The sequence below is a fragment of the Ranitomeya variabilis genome, chromosome 2 (genome assembly GCF_051348905.1).
Source record: "Ranitomeya variabilis isolate aRanVar5 chromosome 2, aRanVar5.hap1, whole genome shotgun sequence".
NCBI classification, from domain to species: Eukaryota; Metazoa; Chordata; class Amphibia; order Anura; family Dendrobatidae; genus Ranitomeya; species Ranitomeya variabilis.
The window spans coordinates 566,755,238-566,777,033 of NC_135233.1; the positions used below are offsets into that span (position 1 = coordinate 566,755,238).

General features: G+C 48.6%; 1 protein-coding gene across 1 annotated transcript in view; it reads left to right on the forward strand.

The window, feature by feature from the left end:
• The window catches only part of BRD7 (bromodomain containing 7), a 66,852-nt gene extending 45,611 nt beyond the window's left edge, over positions 1-21,241 (forward strand). Inside the window, exons 11-16 of the mRNA XM_077288221.1 lie at positions 7,349-7,484; positions 15,753-15,864; positions 16,009-16,120; positions 18,408-18,551; positions 20,848-20,991; positions 21,093-21,241. Of these exons, the coding sequence (XP_077144336.1) occupies positions 7,349-7,484; positions 15,753-15,864; positions 16,009-16,120; positions 18,408-18,551; positions 20,848-20,991; positions 21,093-21,154 (710 nt within the window). The 3' untranslated portion in view covers positions 21,155-21,241. The remainder of the gene's footprint in view (positions 1-7,348; positions 7,485-15,752; positions 15,865-16,008; positions 16,121-18,407; positions 18,552-20,847; positions 20,992-21,092) is intronic.
• Positions 21,242-21,796: the final 555 nt, after the last annotated feature.

Consider the following 21,796-nt stretch of genomic DNA (forward strand, 5'->3'; position numbering starts at 1 on the left):
AAGTAAATTTCTCCCCCAACAAAAGCCTACCCGGCCGTTTCGGTATCAACAACAATCTCGATTCCGGCCTTTTCGTAACAATACCAACTGGTCATCTACATCCTTCTCCTCCGCATCAGGGCGAGGTTCGCGTGGTGACCGAGGTTCCCAGGTCTCTTACAGACCTAACCGTAACTGGAAGCCCAGACCAAGACCATCTGGGTCTAAGGGATCCCGATCCCTTAGATCCTCTACTCAATGACTCCTTGCAACATCCGGGGGGCACCAACAAAGTAGGAGGTCGTCTACTTTCGTTCCGTCAAGTCTGGCTCTCGGTCGCCTCCGACGAGTGGGTCAGGGAACTGGTGTCTACCGGATACAAAATAGAATTCTCCAAAACCTCCCCCACACACGTTTCTTCCAGTCTTGTCCTCCCAAATCGAAGACAACAGCTTTTCTCCAGGCCATACGGGCACTACAAAGGGACGGAGTCATCATTCCGGTTCCCCAAGACCAAAGGTTCAAAGGGTTCTACTCGAACCTATTCATGGTCCCAAAAAAGGACGGATCGCTGCGTTCGATTCTAGACCTAAAACTTCTGAACAAATTTGTCAAAATTCGGCACTTAAGAATGGAATCCCTCCGCTCTGTCGTCGCATCCATGGAAAAAGGAGAGTTCCTGGCATCAATTAGACATCAAGGATGCTTACCTCCACATCCCAATCTTTCCTCCTCATCAGCAGTTCCTTCACTTCGCATTTTGCGGGGAACACTTCCAGTTTGTGGCCTTACCTTTCGGCCTCGCCACCGCTCCCAGAGTGTTCACGAAGGTCATGGCGGCTGTCATGGCCATTCTTCATTCCAGGGGAGTGGTGGTACTCCCGTACCTGGACGACCTACTGATAAAAGGTCCATCTTACCCAGCCTGCGAAGATTCCGTCGCTCTCACGGTGGATACTCTTTCTCGCCTGGGCTGGAAGATAAACTTCGAAAAATCCTCTCCGATACCGGCTCAACGGATCTCCTTTCTTGGAATGACACTGGACACTTCTCGCGGTCTGGTCATTCTCCCTCAAGACAAGGCCTTGGCCTTGCAGCAGGGAGCTCAGAGTCTTTCCCGTCCAGTCTCCCACTCCATTCGTTTCTGCATGCGCATTCTCGGGCAGATGGTAGCAGCCATGGAAGCGGTTCCATTTGTCCAATTTCACCTCCGTCCCCTTCAACATGCGCTGCTGTCGGCGTGGAACGGGAACCCATTCTCCCTCGACCGCCGTTTCACTCTGTCCCCACAGGTCAGAAGGACCCTCAGGTGGTGGACGCTGAAGTCCTCCCTAAACCAGGGAAGGTCTTTTCTCCCAGTGCGGTTGTTGGTGGTAACCACCGATGCCAGCCTCATGGGCTGGGGGGCGGTTTTCAACCATCACACAGCACAAGGGCGGTGGTCCACTCCAGAGTCTCGCCTTTCCATCAATCTCCTGGAAATACGAGCTATCAGGCTAGCGTTGTCCAGGTTTCACCATCTTCTGGCGGGTCACCCTGTCAGAATCCAGTCCGACAACGCCACAGCTGTGGCGTACATCAACCGTCAAGGAGGAACCCGCAGCAAGACGGCTATGCTCGAGGTGTCCCACATCCTTCATTGGGCCGAGTCCAACCATTCGCCCATCTCGGCGATCCACATACCAGGTGGGGAGAATTGGGCTGCGGACTTCCTCAGCCGCCAGGGCCTCGCCTCGGGCGAGTGGTCCCTTCACCCGGAGGTTTTCCAGCAGATTTGTCTTCGCTGGGGGACCCCGGATGTGGACCTCATGGCCTCCAGGTTGAACAACAAAGTTCCACAGTTCATTGCACGGTCCCTCGACCCACGGGCCATCGGAGTAGACGCCCTGGTCCTGCCGTGGCGTCTATACCGCCTCCCGTACATTTTTTTTCCCCCTCTTCCCCTGCTACCAAGGGTCATCAAGAAGATCAGGGCAGAGGGGGTACCAGTAATTCTCGTGGCGCCGGACTGGCCGCGCTGAGCATGCTACGCGAAACTGGTTCAGCTGGTCTTCCAGATCGCGTGGATCTTCTCTCACAGGGCCCTATTTACCACCAGAACTCAGGGGCCCTGTCTTTGACGGCCTGGCCGTTGAATCCTGGATTCTAGGCCAAGCGGGTTTCACTCCCAAGGTGTCCTCCACCATGATCAAGGCTAGGAAACCTTTGTCCATGCGCAGTTACCACCGTACCTGGCGAATCTTCTTCACATGGTGCGACACACATGGGCGATCTCCTCTGGTATTTTCCATTCCTGCCATATTGGACTTTCTCCAATCTGGACTAGAGTCGGGTCTTGCACTTAGCTCTCTCAAGGGTCAGGTTTCGGCATTGTCAGTCCTGTTCCAACGAAAGATTGCCAATAGATTGCCGGTGAAGACCTTTTTTCAGGGAGTTTCCCATGTGGCGCCTCCCTACAAAATGCCTTTGGATCCGTGGGATCTTAATTTAGTCCTCGGAGCTCTTCAGGAGACCCCCTTTGAACAGCTACAGGACATTTCCCTGACCTTCCTCTCCTGGAAGGTAGTTTTCCTAGTGGCCATTACATCCATCAGACGTGTTTCGGAGCTAGCGGCACTCTCCTGCCGACCTCCGTTTCTAATTTTTCACTCGGACAAGGCAGTCTTGAGGACTTCTCCTGCTTTTCTGCCCAAGGTCATTTCTTCTTTCCACCTAAACGAGGAGATTATTCTGCCTTCGTTCTGTCCGGCACCAGTCCATCGCATTGAAAAGGCTCTGCACACTCTTGATGTGGTGAGGGCCCTTCGACGGTACATCTCTCGGACTGCTCCCTTCAGCACGTCGGATGTCCTACTCGTACTTCCAGAGGGACCAAGGAGGGGTTCTCCCGCTTCCAAAGCTACTCTAGCCAAATGGATTCAGACGGCTATTCAGGAATCCTATTGTGTCAAAGGTGTTCCTATCCCAGCTGGGATCAAGGCCCATTCTACTCGGTCGGTGGGCGCCTCGTGGGCCATTCGGCACCAGGCATCAGCACAACAGGTCTGCAAGGCTGCGACATGGTCCAGCTTGCACACTTTTACGAAACCTTACCACATTCATTTTCTCTCTTCTGCAGACGCCGCCCTTGGCAGGCGCATTCTGCAATCAGCGGTACCTTAGCCGTAAGCCAGTGGTACATGGGGTATTAGCAGCTATGATTGCTCCCCACCCAGGGACTGCTTTGGGACGTCCCATGGTCCTGTGTCCCCCAATGAGGCGTAGGAGAAAAGGAGATTTTTGTGTACTTACCGTAAAATCTTTTTCTCCGAGCCAATCATTGGGGGACACAGCACCCACCCTGTTAGCCTGTTTGGCTTGTTGTTACTTCTTCGGTTTTGACATAGTTTGTCTTTTGTTTAATGCTCCTACTGCTTTACTACCGAACTGGTTGAATTGTAGCCAGTGAAGGGGTGTATACTGCAGAGGAGGAGTTAATCTTTCTGTTAACTTAGTGTCCTCCTAGTGGCAGCAGCATAACACCCATGGTCCTGTGTCCCCCAATGATTGGCTCGGAGAAAAAGATTTTACGGTGAGTACACAAAAATCTCCTTTTTTCAGCCCAATGATGGTCTGTTCCTTTCTCGCTTCATTGGGGGACAAAGGTTATCGTGGGTGTATGCTGCTGTCGCTAGCAGGCTGACACTATGCAAATAAGGAAAAGTTAACTCCTCCTCAGCAGTATACACCCTCTGATAGGCACAATCCTACTCAGTTTTTGCTTAGTGTCTGTAGGAGGCAGACCTGGATCTAACCACCAGATCTGAATTATTTTCTTTTACACGGTTTTTGTGTGTTTATTAATCATTTCTCTTTCTCTTTCACATTCACTTCTTCGGGTAACAGGGTGCAGCTTCTCACCCTGTTTTTCCCACATTTAAGCAACCGAGAGAGCAGTGTAGTACTTCCCGCATTGCCCACTCTCGGACCCGCTGGCAGGACTTCGTCCCCTGTCACCCTTATGGGTGTTTCAAGGTGACTTCTTGGTGGCCAGTCCTCGCCTTTTCCCCTCCTCACCTCTCTCCTCGGAGAGGGCTGAGAGGAAGACGGTGGTCACCTATGGTGACCTCATCTCGTAAGGGGTTGACGCCGTCTTCTGCACCGTCCAGAGATGGTGCGGGAAGGAGGATCTTATTCCGAGGACCCTCTTCCTCTCCGAGGGATTCTGACGCGATCCTCATACACCAAGGAGCCGGATTCAAGCAAGGTAGCAATTGGGACAGGAGCCCCCTTCCTCCCCACGGCAGCGCTCACCGGTCTCTGAATTTTCAAATTTTGCACACTTTTTCTTATAATCGCGTGGTTCCCAGCATCTTGCAGCTTTTCTCTATCCCCTGCTAGGCCACGCCCCCTTGCCGGTCTAGGCCTATCATCGCTGCACTTTAATTTTCTCCAGCGCCGGGCACGCCCTCTCTGCTATGCGCTTGCCTTGGATCTCCACTCTGACACGCCCCCTCAGGCATGTCAGCCTATCAGGACTCCGGTTTCTTTTTCCTTGGTGCGCCCAAACACAGCTTTACCCGCCCACTGCTCGCTCCAGCGCGTCGCGTGGCCAGAGAGAACTGCGTCCATCTTGGCACCGGGCTCCTGCAGCGTCTTCAGGATTCGGAGGGGGACATAGTACCTGCGCTGCCTCTGCAATCGCTGGGTGTCTGGTAGGCTCTGCATTCTCTGCCTCCTTCCCCGGCTTTACTGCCTTCGGCAGCATCGCCTTTATAGCGTTCTGCTGCAGTCCTCACTTCAGCAGTATCTCCTTTATAGCGTTCTACCTATGCCCAACCCCACACAGGCCTCCAGCTACAACCCCACGGTGACCCATTACGCTTGTGCCCGCTGTAAGAAAGTGGGCTTCAGGCCAGCCGTCGCCTTTCTGTCTGTCCTGCAGTCCTTCCACCATGTTCGTTACTCAGGAAGCTCCTAATAGGAAGCTCCTAATACTCGGGACGAGTGCACTCCCCAGAGTGGGCTGTTGCTATGTCTGTCAGTCTCAGACCTGACAAAAGTGTCCTAGTCCCTGGTACAGGTCCTGGAACGCTTGCCGCTTCTATCTTCTGCCACCAGTGCCACGAACGCCTCCCACGGCGATTCGCTCGCACCTGACCACGACTCTCACAGGGTCAGATAGGAGAAAGAATCCAGAAAGAGGACTCTGTCTAGCTCCTCATCCAGCTCTCCGGAACCCGTGGCACCATCTGGAATAACCCTCTCCACCCGTTTCCCCTCCTCTGAGGCGGACGTCGGGTCGGATGTATTTTCTCATTCGGAGTCTGATTCAGATGCAGATCAGACCTCCGGCACGCAGGACATGGTAGATAGCCTTATTTCGGCTATTATTCAAACCCTTGAACTTGAGGAGGAGGATTCCACCTCCCAGGAGGACTCCGTTTCATTCAAACTGGTGAAACTGCCCTCTAGAGTTTTTCCCAATCACAAAGAGTTTAAGAATACTACCTCTAAACACTGGGAACAACCCGATCAATCTCTTGGAGATCAGGGCGATCTTCCTCGCCCTCCTCCGCTGACAGCCCCTCCTCGTGAGAAATCCGGTCTGCATTCAGTCGGCCAACGCCACAACCGTGGCTTACATAAACCACCAAGGAGGGACTCGCAGCAAGCAGATCATGAGGGAGGTGTCAAACATTCTACGGTGGGCAGAGAACTACGATCCCGCCATTTCAGCTGTTCACATTCCAGGGGTGGACAATTGGGAAGCCGACTTTCTCAGCCGTCAGGGCCTCGTGTCAGGTGAGTGGTCTCTCCATCCCACCGTCTTCAGTGAAATATGGGAGTTCCACAAGCTGGATTTGGTCAGGGCTATCCGGGTCTATCTTACCATAAGTGCTTCTTTTCTCCAGTCCGATCCTCTGTTTGTCGTCTCTGAAGGTCATCGGAAAGGGCTCCCCGCTTCTAAATCCACTATTGCTCGTTGGATTCGTTCGGCGGTTCTGGAGGCATACCGCGTTCAAGATAAACAGCCTCCTCCGGGGGTGAGGCCTCACTCTACCCGGGCTGTGGGAGCTTCCTGGACCGTTCACCACCAGGCTTCAGCTTTGCAAGTTTGCAAAGCCACAACTTGGTCGTCCCTTCACACCTTCGTATGGTTCTACAAGGTGCATACTCGGGCTTCTGCGGATGCAGGCCTGGGTAGGAAGATACTGCAGGCGGCGGTTTCCCACCGGCCGACCTAAGTCTTCCTTTCTCGGATTATTTTTCCCACCCTTGGGACTGCTTTTGAATGTCCCATGGTAACCTGAGTCCCCCAGTGAAGCGAGAAAGAAAGAGGGATTTTTGGTTCTTACCGTAAAATCTTTCTTGGAGCCTTCATTGGGGGACACGGCACCCTCCCTTTATGTTGTACCGTGTTGGCCAACGTGCTGTTGTTTTGAGTTGGTACATAGGTTGAGTTCTTCATACTTCTCCTACAACTGCTTTAGCACCAACTGAGTTGGATAGTGCCTATCGGAGGGTGTATACTGCCGAGAAGGAGTTAACTTTTCCTTATTTGCATAGTGTCAGCCTCCTAGCGACAGCAGCATACATCCATGGTAACCTGTGTCCCCCAATGAAGGCTCCAAGAAAGAGATTTTACGGTAAGAACCAAAAATCCCTTTTTCTCTTCCACGGAGAGCTCCTTTGACCACATGTTGTGAGTTCACAGCAACAGAATGCAAATGCCGAACCTGGAATCAGCCCCAAACCTTTTACCTGCTTAATTGTTGATGGATTAATGAAGGACTAGTCCATGAAGCCCCTTAAAGAACTTTTGAGATAATTGTCCAATTACTTTTGGTCTCAAAAGTCAGATACATATATTAAAGAGCTGTAATTCCTAAACCTCCATTTAGGATGTGAATAACCTCAAATTAAAGCTGAGGGTCTGCACTTTAACAAATATAGTGAAGATAGTTGTATAATCAATATGGGCTTAAACAGCTAAAATGACATAACTTGTGTCACTGTCCAAATATTTCTGGACCTAACTGTATTTATTTGTTTTATTTGCAATTTGAGACAAAATAGGATTAAACAGATTACTTGAAGGCAGAAAACGTTTTTCCTTTTTTTCCCAGTATATTGTAATATAATTACTGAAAATTCCTTCCTATTTATATTATGAATAATTCGGCCACTTTCAGGCGGCCATAATATGGGCACAAAGAGCTGTCTTTCAGGTTTCACCGATTTGGATATAAAGAAATAAGATTTGAGTTTTTGCTGTGTGTTATGGTTGAAGGACCTTTGAGGTCCTTGCACCTTTTACTTTCAAAGTTTGTTAGATTAAATATTGTGAATCTAAAATCTAAGGAAATTCTGTGTGATTCTTCTTTAGTTTTATACTTGAACTACGGACCATTTACCTCTTACGCGCCTTCATATGACTCAACGTTTGCAAACATCAGTAAGGACGACTCTGACCTTATATACACAACATATGGCGAAGAACCCAATCTTCAGGGCACCTTCAGGTATAGTTTTGGTTTTTTTTTTAGTGCAGGGGGTGCTATGTAATCAAGTATCTCATGCTATATGAATGAACATAACCATTAAAAGTTTCCAAAATTTTGAAGAAGATAGATAGATAAGAGGGATAGATAGATAGATAGATAAGAGGAATAAAAAAAAAAAAAAGAAGCCAGGAAGATTAAAATAATGAAGTCCGTAATTATTTTATATGCATCCCAAGAATTTATTTTGCTCTAGGAGGTGTTTGAGTAAGACACAGGCTGGTTTGCAACCTTGTTTATCCACATTTCATCACCTCGCTGCTTTTTCATGTCCTTATGGACGTGTCGCTTTCCATTATAACTTGAAAATTCAGTGATTTATCCTAGATTGCTGAGGCTCTGCTACCTGACAGTGTTCCATTTCCAGAGAAAGATATTGCAGGGGGAGTTGAGAGCTGTCAATTTTTGCAGCGCTCAATGTTTTACATGCCACAGTCAATACTGATCGCTGCAAGTAGAGTGTCACAGAGGGAGATCACATTCACCGTCACTCCCATCGGTTCCCCGCAGCACAATTGTGGGGAGCGGACAGTTGCAATAGCAACCGGAGACCTAATCAATGGCTTCTGGAGTGCCATAGATGGCTTGTAAGCTGCCTAACTGATGATGCACCGTATCGATGTGCTGTGCTTGTTTTTCATGGACCCATAGACTTCTATTGGCCTGTTTCATCCATGCTGCCAAAAATGACGTGTTTTGCACAGACACACTGCTCATGAGAGCACGGACTTGTCAAGAGCACTTAATCATAATCTGTGATGAGCGAACGTGCTTGGATAAAGTGTTATCTGAGCATGCTCATGTGCTAACCAAGTGATTTCGGCATGCTCGAATAATATGTTTGAGTCCCCGCAGCTGCACGTTTTGCACCTCTGGATGTGGAAATGCTTTTCCAGCATGGTCAAAACAGTTCCTCTGGGGCCTACCCTAGGTAGCCTGGCAGGTGGATATAGCATTTGTCGCCGCATGCCTCAAAATATGTTTTGAGGTTTCTCACTCTGATGTTAGAGCAACAACCAATCCTTAGCTGTTCGTCTCTTCATTGGATTCTTTAAAGTGCTGCGCACTATGTTAGCACTATTTATTTTTAAAGTTTCATTAATTCCAGGATGCTGTACATGTGACGAGGGTTTGCAGACAAAACGAGCACAAAATACAGTGAGGGAACCAACAGTGACAGACTGGTACACTGCGGGAGAGAACCCTGCCCTCATGGCTTACAATCTACAGGCTAATGGGGGAGGAGACAGTAAGTCGGAGGGTTGCAGCAGCTCGGTGGCAGCGGAAACATTGCTAGATGTAGAATTTTCTGAAGAGTTTTCGGGTTACGTCTGAAGGTTTCAGTTGGGGAAGACAATGGGACATGTTGGGGAGCTGAATTCAAGAGCTTGGGTGATGCTCAGGGAAAAATCTTGGAGACAAGTCTGTGAGGAATGTACAATGACGAGGACTGGAGATTGCTTGTGTAACGGTAGCAGGAGATCAGTTTGGAGGTGTATAGAGAGGAGAGATTTTGGATGTCCTTGTAAGTCACTGTTAGTAGTTTTACTAGATTCGTTAGAGAAATGGAAATCGGTGAAGGGATTGGCATATGCGGAAAAAGGAGATTTTTGTGTACTCACCGTAAAATCTCTTTCTCTTAGCCTCTAATTGGGGGACACAGGACCATGGGTGTTATGCTGCTGTCCACTAGGAGATGACACTATGCATAATCTGAAAAAGATTAACCGTGGCTTCTCCTCTGCAGTATACAGATACAGCCCTGGATGGCGTCAGCCTTCTCCAGTTTTGTGCAAAAGCAGTAGGAGGAACGTAACATGAACAACATAGACATGCCTATAAGAAGGCCACTATGTACGAGCTCAAAGAACAATATGAGAACTCAAGAGTAACAACGGCCCGTAAAGGGCAACAGGGTGTGAGCTGTGTCCCCCAATTAGAGGCTAAGAGAAAGAGATTTTACGGTGAGTACACAAAAATCCCCTTTACTCTGTCGCCTCATTGGGGGACACAGGACCATGGGACTTCCCAAAGCAGTCCGTGGGTGGTAAGCAATGGACGAATATTGTTGCAGACAGGCCCCTATACTTGGGGCACCGCTGCCTGCAGAACACATCTACCCAGGCTCGCGTCGGCTGATGACCGGGTATGACCCCTGTAGTGTTTAGTAAACGAGTGTGGGCTAGTCCAAGTGACCGCCCTACACACTTGTTGTGCCGAAGCCTGGTGCCGAATGGCCCAGCAGGCCCCTACTGCCCGTGTAGAGTGTGCCGTAATACCGGCTGGAAGAGGAGATTTCTTAAGGCGGTAGGTCTCTTGTAAGGTGGATGTGATCTACCTGGCAAGGGTAGCTTTGGAAGCTGGCAGACCCTTGCGGCCGCCTTCCGGAAGAAGAAAAAGAGAATCAGACCTCCGGAAGGACACAGTGCTAGACACATATACGCAATGCCCTGACAAGGTCAAGCGCATGCAGAGCCTTCTCCACTCTATGAACCGGGACCGGACAAAGGGAAGGCAGAGAAATTTCCTCATTGAGGCGGAAGTTGGACACAACCTTCGGAAGGAAGGATGGGACTGTACGGAGAACTACCTTGTCCTGGAGAAAAACCAGGAAGGGCCGTCTGCAGGAGAGTGCTGTCAGTTCAGACACCCTGTGTAGCGAGGAGATTGCCACCAGGAAAAACCACATTCTGGGAGAGAAGGCGGAGCGGGACCTCCTTAAGGGGTTCGAAGGCCCACGTTTCTAGTGGTCGTCTGTAGGGGGAACCAATCGGGAAAACCCCCTGAAGAAAAATCCTTACTTGAGGCTTGGTAGCAATGCGCCTTTGAAAAAGCACTGAGAGGTCTGACACCTGGCTCTTAGACGAGCCCAGGGACAGTCTGGCCTCCAGACCCGATTGGAGAGAAAAACAGGAATTTTGGGGAGGGAATAAGGGAATGGGGTCTGGCCGCGAGATTCGCACCAGGTAAAGAGAACTTTCCAGGTACGGTCATAGATCTTGGCAGAGGCTGGCTTCCGTGCCCTGATCATGGTCCTAATGACGTACGTCGAGAGCCCTGCCGGGGTTAGAACCCAGGTTTCAAGGGCCACGCCATCAAATTGAGAGCCCCTGAGTTCTGGTGGTAGAACGGGCCTTGTGATAGAAGATCCGGGCAGTCGGGGAGGCGTCAGGGGGCGTCTGCTGAAAATTGTACGACGTTGGCGTACCATGTACGTCTGGGCCCGACCGGTGCGATTAAGATGGTTGGAACTCCCTCTTGCTTGATCTTCCTCACCACTCTGGATAACAGGGGGGAGAGGTGGAAAAATGTACAGAAGCTGGAACTGGGTCCAGTCCTGAACCAGAGCGTCTACTCCGAGCAACAGCGGATCGTGTGTTCTGGCCATGAAGTTGGAGACCTTGGCATTGAAGTGGGATGCCATTAGGTCCTCATCTGGGGTCCCCCAGTGATGGCAGATCTGGCGAAAAAATTTCGGGATGGAGAGACCACTCTCCCGAATCTATGCCTGTCGTCTGAGGAAGTCTGCTTCCCAGTTGTCCACAATCGAACCTGTGTCCTCCGCCCAGTGGAGGATGTGTGACACTTCTCGCATCGCCTGGGTACTGCGGGTCCCCCCTTGGTGATTCACATATGCCACAGTCGTGGCATTGTCCGATTGTATTCTGATGTGAGAGGCTGCCAGTAAATGATGGAAGGCCCTCAATGCCAGGAGGATGGCATGAATTTCCAGGATGTTGATGGGCATGGTCACTTCCACTGGGGACCACTTGCCCTGTGGTGTAGGTGCACTGCACCCCAACCCGTCAGGCTCGCATCGGTAGTCTGAACCTTCCATTGACCTGTGAGAAAGGATTTCCCCTTTGCTAGTGAGGTTGTCTTGAGCAACCAGTGCAGGGACCTCCTGGTTGACGACCTTAACTGGAATTCCCTGAGAGAAAAAGGGATTCCTGTCCCAGGACTTGAGGATGGCTAGTTAGAGAGGCCTGAGGTTAAACTGGGCAAATGGGACCGCTTCTGTTGCTGCCCCCATCCTGCCGAGGACTCTCATGGCAAACCGGAGAGATTGAGGTTTGCGGAGGAGGGTGCGAACTCCTAGGCGGAGAGCCAGTGCCTTGTCCCTGGGAAAGAGCACTAGACCCCTGGAGGTGTTGTATAGCATTCCCAGGAAAGTCAGAGACTGACTCGGGGTTGGTGATGACCTTTGTAGGTTGACTAACCAGCCCATGCGACTCGGTGTCGGTTGTGATTGAGACGCTGAGCTCGCAGTCCTTTGAAGGTAGGAGCCTTGATGAGTAGATCGTCCAGGTATGGAACGACTACTATGCCTCTAGAGTGCAGAACGTCCATGGTGGCTGCCATGACTTTGGTGAACACTCTGGGAGCCGTGGCGAGTCTGAACGGGAGAGCCATGAACTGGTAGTGTTCCTGGTCGATTGCGAACCTGAGAACTCTAATGAGGAGGTGCAATCTGTATATGCAGGTATGCGTCTTGTATATCTATGAAGGCGAGATATTCTCCCTTCTCCATGGACGCAATGATGGACCGAAGGGACTCCAGCGGAAGTGACAAACCCGTGCAATTTGTTGAGTTGTTAGGTCCAGTATGGGCCGTACGCTGCGTCCTTTCTTGGGGACTACAAATAGATTGGAGTAGAACCCTCGGAAGCGCCCGGCCGTGGGAACCGGTACTATGACTCCTGCTTGAAGAAGCGAGGAAACCGCTTGGTGAAAGGCACGGGCCTTGGCTGGCGGTTTTGGGGGAACAGAGAGGAAGAATCGGTTCGGTGAGTTGGAAGTTGAACTCTATCTTGTATCCGGAAGACACTAGTTCCCTGACGTACCTGTCTTCTGTAGTAGGCATCCAGACTTGCTGAAAGACCAAAGTTGGCCGCCTACGGGTGGGATGACTTCCGGGGTCCGTGAGTCATGAGGAGGAAAAGGTCTGAGGTTTTCCTCCTTTGGGCTTTGACTGGCCTGCTTTTAAAGGTCTTGTTCGACCTTTGCGTCGACTGTGAGTTGTCCCTGTGTGGGGAACGTTTACAATTTTGTGCTGGACGCGAGACGGACCAGTCCGAGGAATTCCGAAAGGATCAGAATCGGGTTTGTTACACTTCTTGTAAGTGCGTATAGGTTTCAGTTGAGGGAGAGAGGTACTCTTACCCCCGATGGCGTTGTCTCTGGTGGTTAGAGAAAACCTTAGGCGGCTTCAGAGGTCCTTCAAGGGAGATCTTGTGTTCTGGGGCCTCTGGTGGCAGATTAGAAATGTCCAGCACCCGATGGATGGAAGAGATTATGTCTTCAACTAGCGCTGTATTGCTAGGGGGGATTGGGATCAGGGACCCCTCCGTTTCCCTGTCTGAGTCTGTCACAGATGCCTTCCGAATCCTGTGTATCACTGAGGCGTGCCCTGCTGGGTGAATTAGAGAGGAGGCCTCCTCTGGACGGGGATTGCGGAGATCTGCATTGTCTGCCCCTGGAAGGGGACGGTCAAGATGACCTGGAACTACGGTGTCTCCCTAGAGGGGATGACCGTGTGCTATGGGATGACGCAGATGGACTCCTGAGTCAAGCTCTCCCTTTGCTAGGTAACAGTTATAGCCGAGGCATGACTCTGCAGAGCCTGAAGCAATGTGGAGGTTTGGTTATCTATAGACTGCGTCATAGATTGCGACCTCTGAGTAACCCATTTCGGCGTGGCATTAGACACCGAAGCAGTGGCAGGGGCTTCTTAGGGCTCTGATGCAGTAGTCTGGATGCAGTCCTGGCAGTGCTGCCACTGGGGAGAGCGGTCCTGCAGGCTGTGCAGGATGCATAATAGCAGTCCTGCCCGGTTCTCTTGGACCTTGAGCCCGGTATAGTGCACAGAGTGCAGAAGGGCTGGCTATGCTGCAGAGGAACCTATAGGGGAGCCTTATAGGGAATATGGATTCACGCAGAGTAAAAAAACCCAGCTGTGATCTTACCCCACCAGTTTGCTCCTAGGTCCAGCGCCGAAGATCCACAGTCCTTTGCCCCCCCGGAGACTGGCTAGCCTGGTCCTGGTCCTGCTGACCGGGAGATGCAGGGTTAATCCTTGCTGCAGTAGAAATGGCCGCCAAGGAGAAGAGGCAGGGGGAGAAGGGGGCGGAGAGCTGAGAAAAAAGGCGGCAAAGCTGTGTAAAAACGCACCCTTTCTGTCTCGATCCACCCCCTCTATGACACTGTAGAGTGTCATATTTGTCATCCGGGGGGCAGGCTGGGGGGGTGGAGAAGAGGCGGCGGCTTCAGCTAGGCCGAAGCCGGGGCCTAAATTAGATGCCTGATGCCCAGAAGGGCTCCAGGCCGGCGCGAAAGTCCGGGAGGGGGTCGGATCTGAACCGGACCCCCCTGGATTTAAAGGCAGGATAGCGGTGGGGCTGTAAGCGGAAGGGGGGCCCGGTGTGGGGTCCCCCTGAGGCAGTATAGAGCTGGTGCTGCCGCAGAGACAGGGGCGCAGGGAGCCCCGTGTCTCTATAGTGCCATGCCTGCCTGCACTCCCCCGGCCCCGACAGGAACCCGCAGCTGGACTGGGATCCCTGGATGCAGGCGCAGTGTGCTGGCCCATGCTGGGAGCTGCAAGAGTGCTGCCTGTACAGGCCCTACCTGAGACGTCTCAACCTAATGCCCGCAGAGGGGGATTAGGGAGTGACAAATATGACCATCAGGGGGCTTTATCCTCGCCTCGACCTCAACCCAGAAACCAAAAGGAATTGGGGAAGGAGGGGGGTCTCGACTTCGAACCAGCATCCGAGGGACTGGGGAAGGAGCGACATGGGGAAAAAGCCATCTCGACTTTAACCGGGCACCCAATAGGGGGCCGAGGAAGGAGCCATGCCGGGAGTCTCGCAGGAGACCCACCTTTCTTCAGCTGTAATCCCGTCGAAAAACTGAGTAAAGAAAAAATTTTAGGTGTGCCTCCTATGCGACACTAAGCAAAAACTGGAGAAGGCTGACGCCGTCCAGGGGTGTATACTGCAGAGGAGGAGCCACAGTTAATCTTTTTCAGATTATGCATAGTGTCGCCTCCTAGTGGACAGCAGCATATAACACCCATGGTCCTGTGTCCCCCAATGAGGCGACAGAGTAAGTAACAAGGAGAAAGGTGGGTTAATCAGGAAGCGGAGTTAATGCAATGCTGCTTTGTTGGTGCACCTGGCAGAGGATTATCTTCTGCCATATGTATCAACAGAGCGGCCTTTGCAGTTTCACATCACCGATCTGTTAACAGCAGGCATTAAACCCAGTTCAGCCCTGCTAGTCAGCTCTGCAATGCTTGAATGTACAGACAGAATAAGGATACTGTGGTGAAAAAAGGGAATTTCAATTCTAGTTAAGGCTTTGATATTGTTTAAAGCGTACATAAGTCAGTAACTGTAACAAAGGTATTTCAAGTGGCATGAAATTGAATGTGAAAGCTAACCAAGCTTTTTATGAAATAGTAGGTGGATTTCAGACTCCCAATAGATATGTTGGTGGTGACGTTTTTTAAAGGGGTTTGCCAAAAAGATAAAAATTGGCTAAAATAATAAAAATACTCCCCTGTTAAACCCCCCTGTTGTGGCAGTTTATCACTGTTTACGTATCTGCAGTAATGAGGCATTTTCTCACATGTAACCATAACAGCCAGTCACTCACTGGTAACTATCTGAGGCTAGGGATTGGCTGCAGTGGTCACTTTTGGTAGAAGACACGTCATCACATTATTCAGCAACAAAACGGTCGGAACATTTTAATGAAGACTATTTAGGATGTTGCTGAAAGTGGTTGTATAAGATTAGTTGTGTTTTTTTCCCTTTAGAAACAGCACCATCCCCGACCATGGGTTGTTTGTGATTCTAGTTCAGCTCCATTAATTTTCTTGTCCTGGACAATACCTTTAATTTTGGATTAAGGAAATAAAAATCTCCACGGCCACTGTAAGTCAGAACACATCAGCTCTGTACGCTGTGCAGGGGCCGTTCTCAGACAATGCAGCGTAGCTCTTATTGAAGTGAATATCAGGTGCTGCCGCTCAGCTCCCAATGTCAGTACACGGTGTATAGCGTTGTGATGTCCCAGCTACATTGTGGGAACAGGTATCTGTTGATCACTGGGTTTCTGATCCTAGGGGAAGGTAGTCAATATTTTAGTTGTGAACGTCCCCTGTATTATTACAATTGCAAGAAAATGTATCCCAAAAAATAGTTGTTGTTTTTTTTATTTTATTAGCATGCAAGACTTCTTGGAGAATTCAAAAACCCAACCTTATGGCATGGCGGACTGTATGCTGGATGCCTTTAGTGGCGGAGAGTATTCCAGAAGTCAGCGGGACCAGAATACAGTAAGTACTATAATAAGTACATCCCTGTGCCCTGTAGGGCATCATTCGGAATATGACGTCTGCTCCTTCCACAATAGCTACTTTTACAGCTTCATTTATAGTTTTCTTTTGGGTTCATGTATTTATTTATTTTTTAATATAAAGACAACTACGAGTGGACAAGTAGCAAAGCCGGAGGTGACCACTTCTGAACAGTTCGCCAGTCTGAAGTCTGTGCTTGGTCTTGATATATTTGGTGAGACATTTGACAATGAAGGTAATTACACTGGAAAAATCAACTTCTTAAAATGTTTCTGTACTGGATATTCTATAGGATCTGTCATCGGACTTTGCTTGTTTATGGATAAAGCTCCGCTCTACTATTGGCCCCAATTGTGCAAAAAATATTGTGGCCTTGGACTAATAGAAGCAATCAAAGAAAACATGAAGCTTCACCAAACACTCGGGCGGGAAAATGCTCCGCTAGTGAATACGGCAGAAAAGTGCGCTGTAGTCATTCATCACTCCTACTAGTCACACTGCACTTTGGGGCCTTTTGGGTTAAAAGAAGAGTAGATCTGTCTAAAGGCCCCGTCTCACATAGCGAGATCGCTAGCGAGATCGCTGCTGAGTCACAAGTTTTGTGACGCAACAGCGACCTCCATAGCGATCTCGCTATGTGTGACACGTACCAGCGATCAGGCCCCTGCTGCGAGATCGCTGGTCGTGTCGGAATGGCCTGGACCTTTTTTTGGTCGTTGAGGCCCCGCTGACATCGCTGAATCGGTGTGTGTGACACCGATCCAGCGATGTCTTCACTGGTAACCAGGGTAAACATCGGGTTACTAAGCGCAGGGCCGCACTTAGTAACCCGATGTTTACCCTGGTTACCAGCGTAAATGTAAAAAAAACAAACACTACATACTCGCCTTCTGATGTCCGTCAGGTCCCTTGGCGTCTGCTTCCTGCTCTGACTGAGCCGCCGTAAAGTGAGAAGTGAGAGCACAGCAGTGACGTCACCGCTGCGCTCTGCTCTCAGTGTACGGCGGCTCAGTCAGAGCAGGAAGCAGACGGCGAGGGACCTGGACACCGAAAGGCGAGTATGTACTGTTTGTTTTTTTTGGTAACCAGGGTAAACATCGGGTTACTAAGCGCGGCCCTGCGCTTAGTAACCCGATGTTTACCCTGGTTACCCGGGTGCTGCAGGGGGACTTCGGCATCGTTGAAGACAGTTTCAACGATGCCGAAGTCGTTCCCCTGATCGTTGGTCGCTGGAGAGCGGTCTGTGTGACAGCTCCCCAGCGACCACACAGCGACTTACCAACGATCACGGCCAGGTCATATCGCTGGTCGTGATCGTTGGTAAATCGCTATGTGAGACGGGGCCTTTATTTTCTGATTATCCTAAATGGTGAGTGCTAGGTTCTCTTTTTTGTTTGTTTTCACTGCATCATGGAGTGCTGCTTCAGCTTTCTTTGACTGTATTCATAAGGTTTGGTGTGTGCCTATGGAGCTCCGCACCCTATTACTGTACTGTGCTATAAAATATATATATGTGTATGTATATGTGTGTATATATTTTTTTATTTTTTTCCGTGTTAAATGCAAATCTCACATTACAGGCAGTGGACCTTTGCAAGGTCATTATTGGTATTGTACCTTTATTTTTTTGTGGTATTTATACCTCCCAAGCTATAACAGAGAGCACATGGAGATCATGCATATAATAGTATTAGTGCTTGTACAGATCGATAATCGGGCATCTGTATGTAGGCATCTCTATACTTCTGATTTCATATGGAGGTTATTTTTTTTTTTTGCATTTTGTATGCAAACGAAAACTTGGCACATCTTGGTCAAGAAGGACCCCTCTCTGTCTCAGTGGCCAGGTCCACTCTGCTCTGGTTTCTTCCGGCCTGGTCATTGTGTGACCTCAGCAGCGAGCACCGTAAGTGGCCACAGTGATTGTCCCCGCTGTAAAACATTGACCAGGCCGGTTAACAAAGATGAAACCAGCATGGGGATCCCCAGGGGATTTAGGAGCCACATGAAATCCATGGGTCATGTATGATTAGATTTACTATATTTTATAATGTATGGCTCAAGTATGATGAGAAGAGGGTGGAAAATGCCTTCAATAGTGATAAATACTAGAGTTGAGTGAATTTCTTCGTGTCCCCGTTTATTCGGCAAGCTATAGCGCTTACCGAATAAGCTGCAGAGGGAACCCAGATACCTGGAGCATGCCGGCTAATCGGCGCCGCAGCTGCATGTGTCACAGCTGTGTCACTGTCATAGCACATGCATGGAGAGCCACACACAGGCTTTCTATGCATGTGCTGTGACAGTGGCACATGCTGCTGCGGCGCTGATAAGCCGGCGCGCTCCATGTATCCGGGTCCTCGCTGCAGCTTATTTGGTAAGCGCTACAGCTTGGCGAATAAGCGAGGACCCAAAGAAATTTGCTCAACTCTAATAAATACCCCCTGCTTCACTATTTTTCCCTGACCCACTGGCACTATTAACTGACTAAACTTTTTAGGATTGGTGAAATATTTTTGCAGAAGCAGAAAAGTTTCAAAAGAAACTGGATGAAACCACAGTTTTGATACGGGAGCTGCAGGAGGTGCAGAACGATCGTTTGAGTACGAAGCCTCCTCCTAACATGGTGTGTCTGCTAGCGCCATCAACCAAGGAACTCCAGCTCGGTAAGGGTTAAGGTTATTACTGGCACTTCAGTGTCCTGAAGTGTCTTAAAGGGAATCTCTGCCTGCTCTCATTCTGACATGTAGAAGTGCTAAATCGCCTGCTGATTTGTTTCTTCATATATTTTTATAGTGGTTGACGTTGGTTTTTCTGATTCAAAGCTCCAAATTCTGTAGTGGGATGTGACTACCTTTATAGCGGCCTTAAAAGTATAGAAGAGCGAACAAGAATTTTCCAGCTCCAAAGTTCATGTCTCCATAGCTTTCATGGGGTTCCAGTAAAGTTCTGGTACCTGAACTGAACTTTGGACTAAACTTCAGTCTGGTACTAGAACCTGAACTTCCACAGGTCCGCTCATTCATACTTAAAAGCCTACGGCATATTGTTATTGACTTCAAAGAGTGCAGTAAACTTCCTCTAGTGGCCAGCTTATGTCTGCAGTGAATTTGGTGTTGTGTATCAGGAGTAAAAAAAAAAAAAAAAAAGGAAACACTGACTAGAAAGCACTTTTTTTTTTATTATACTGTTATATCAGGACAGGCTTTTCTCAGGCAGGTGTTTGGACACACTTGTGGTGTAGACTTCTGATTTTCCATCTCTAATTTACAGTTTGCATCATAGATTTATAGATGTTTTTCAGTAGTTTCCAGGATTATTTTTAAAATGCCTGTTCAGAAAAGGTATTTAAAGTGATATTTTGGACAATTATTCATATATAGAGAGCTATATGTGCGTGTAACTGCACTAATTTCACTCTTTTCTGAAGGGCAAATTTGCAAGATGTGGTGTACACTACAAATACTTGATTATTCTAAGGTTGTTAAAGTGCATTGCAAACTTGTTTCTTTTAATGCTATCTGCTGTTGTTCTCTTGCTGTGAAAGCTTTTATCTTGCATAGTGTACAGCTTCTTTTCAAGGAGCTCAGCCACCAGACCCTGAAGGTGCAGTATAGTTACATTCTGGGAGGGAAGTTAACTCCTAGCCTCCCAGTTGGCTTTCTCCAGCCCGTTGATTCTTATACAGCAGTAATCTGCTCACCTCCCTCTTGGCTCCTGAGCATATCCTGTAAAGTCACCAGTGATGATAATGTGCACCTGTTTGGATGAAAGTGTAACATGACTGCACAGTGCTGTATAGCACATGATACTCCTGCTATTCTTCCATTTTTTGATCCTCCCAGCTGATCGCCCCTCTGGAAACACTGAGGGGGGCAGGTTCTGTGCTGGCTAAGCTGCCGGCCTTATGCTACTGACTTCTCTTACTTCGCCCAATGAATTGCATGGTATTATTGCATTCTTTCTGTACTTTTATATACATGATCATCAGAACATAAAGCTGTGTGACAGCTGGGTTACAGTGATGGTGCACAAGCTCACTGTGAAAAAAAATAGTGGAGCAGATAAATTCACCGGTAATTTGCTATAAGAAGACTTTAGAAACAAGCTCTGAAAGTGAGAGGATAGAATGACAGTCATGTTCAATAGCGTGCTCCATTTTCATAGCAGTTAAGTGACTGATCTCTGTAAAGGCCGGAAAGCCATCAAGTTTGGAAGCACGGATCCCTCTTACTGTAATCCCTCCTGCTCGTGTATCTGTTAATGGATCAGGCCTGACAGTAAGTTGCTCAGACGGGAGACAATTGTCGTAACTTTTTACATCAGTTTTTTTTTCTCCACCATTATTGGTAATGAAAGTATATTGCCAATATAGAGGCTACAAAAACGTCCAATCTAATAAATGAATAATCACTGTCATCTCAGCAGACCTTTAAGACCCTATCGCACACAGCACCTTGGAAACTTGCATTAGAGGGTGAAAAAGTGAATGTTGCATGGCCGTTGTGGATCCATCATGATAAAGGGTCATTTATATTATAAGATAATCGTGAATGCGCATTGCTAAATGCTACTTTATGAATATCTTGCCTTGTAAACAGGCCAACGATCACCCAATAAACAAGCAAAACTCTCGTTCACTGGGTGAAAGATCATGGTTTTCGGCAGTGCATGTGCTCCGAGTGATCCATTGCAGATCGCTCTCTGCTCATCTTTTAAGTGCCTATTTCCACGTAAACAACCGCCGATCGGTAAAATGTTCGTATCATGGTGCCGGTCGGTTCATGTAAATGTGTTTTTACTGTTAGGTTCGGATCATACACAGATTTATTCCGGCTCTGAAACTGAATAAATGTGTGTGATTACTACAGTGTTACCTTCAGGACAGTCAAAGCCCCTGCACCAAAGACAAGTAGGTTTTGTAAATGTAATCATGTTCTCACACTTTGTTTTTGTTAACAGCGGATAAAGTTCATGAAAACCTGAAGGCATTAGCCCAGCGGGTGAACCCAGGAGACATTGTCAGTGTTCTTGGCATTCGAAAGGCAATGGGCATCGTCTCCCCTTACGTCAGCACAGAAGAGATGGTGGTGAATCTAACCGCAGGTACATTAACAAAATATACAAATATAGACATATCTAACACATTATCCACTCTTGTCTGTACACTATATTCACATTTTGTTTTGTTTTTTTTCCTCCAACAGGTCCTCAAGATGGCACCATGTTTTGTAGCACTGGAAATGAGTGCCCACCAATGGGGACGTAAAGCTGGAGATAACTGCACAAACTTGTAAATTAATATGTACCTTTTATCTTTTAATACCAATAAAAACGGGTCCATGGTTTTGATAAATTTTTATCTTTAGTTTGCATTAAATTGGGGTCATATCTAGTGCTATTAACTGCTCACAATTGTTTTTTTAGCTTCTACTGGTTATTCTAAGGGGAACCAAAAAAAGTGGGGTCCCCCATATATTTACTAACAAGCAATGGTTAAACGAACAGCTGCCGACTGATATTAACAGCCTAGGAAGTGGCCCTGGATATTGGCCCCTCCCAGACTAACATCAGCCCACAGCTGCCCATGTCTCTCTTCCCAATGGCAGTGGCTAGTGGGGTAATAGTGTATGGGGCCCAGGGGTTAGTAACAGAGTGGTGTCTATTAGGCACCCCTATTACTAACCCCATAGTCTAATTTAATAAAAACACAGAGTAAAGTGCTTTATTTGAAAAACACTCTGACCCTCTTTTATCCATTTATTCACGTAAAAAGCAAAGTCAGGCTAGGTTCACATTGCGTTAGTGCAGTCCGTTCAACGCATGCATTAAACGGACTGCGTTAACACAAGTATTGAAAAAGATTGCGTTGTGCTAGCAGATGCTCTATAGGCGCTAGCGGTGACGGACC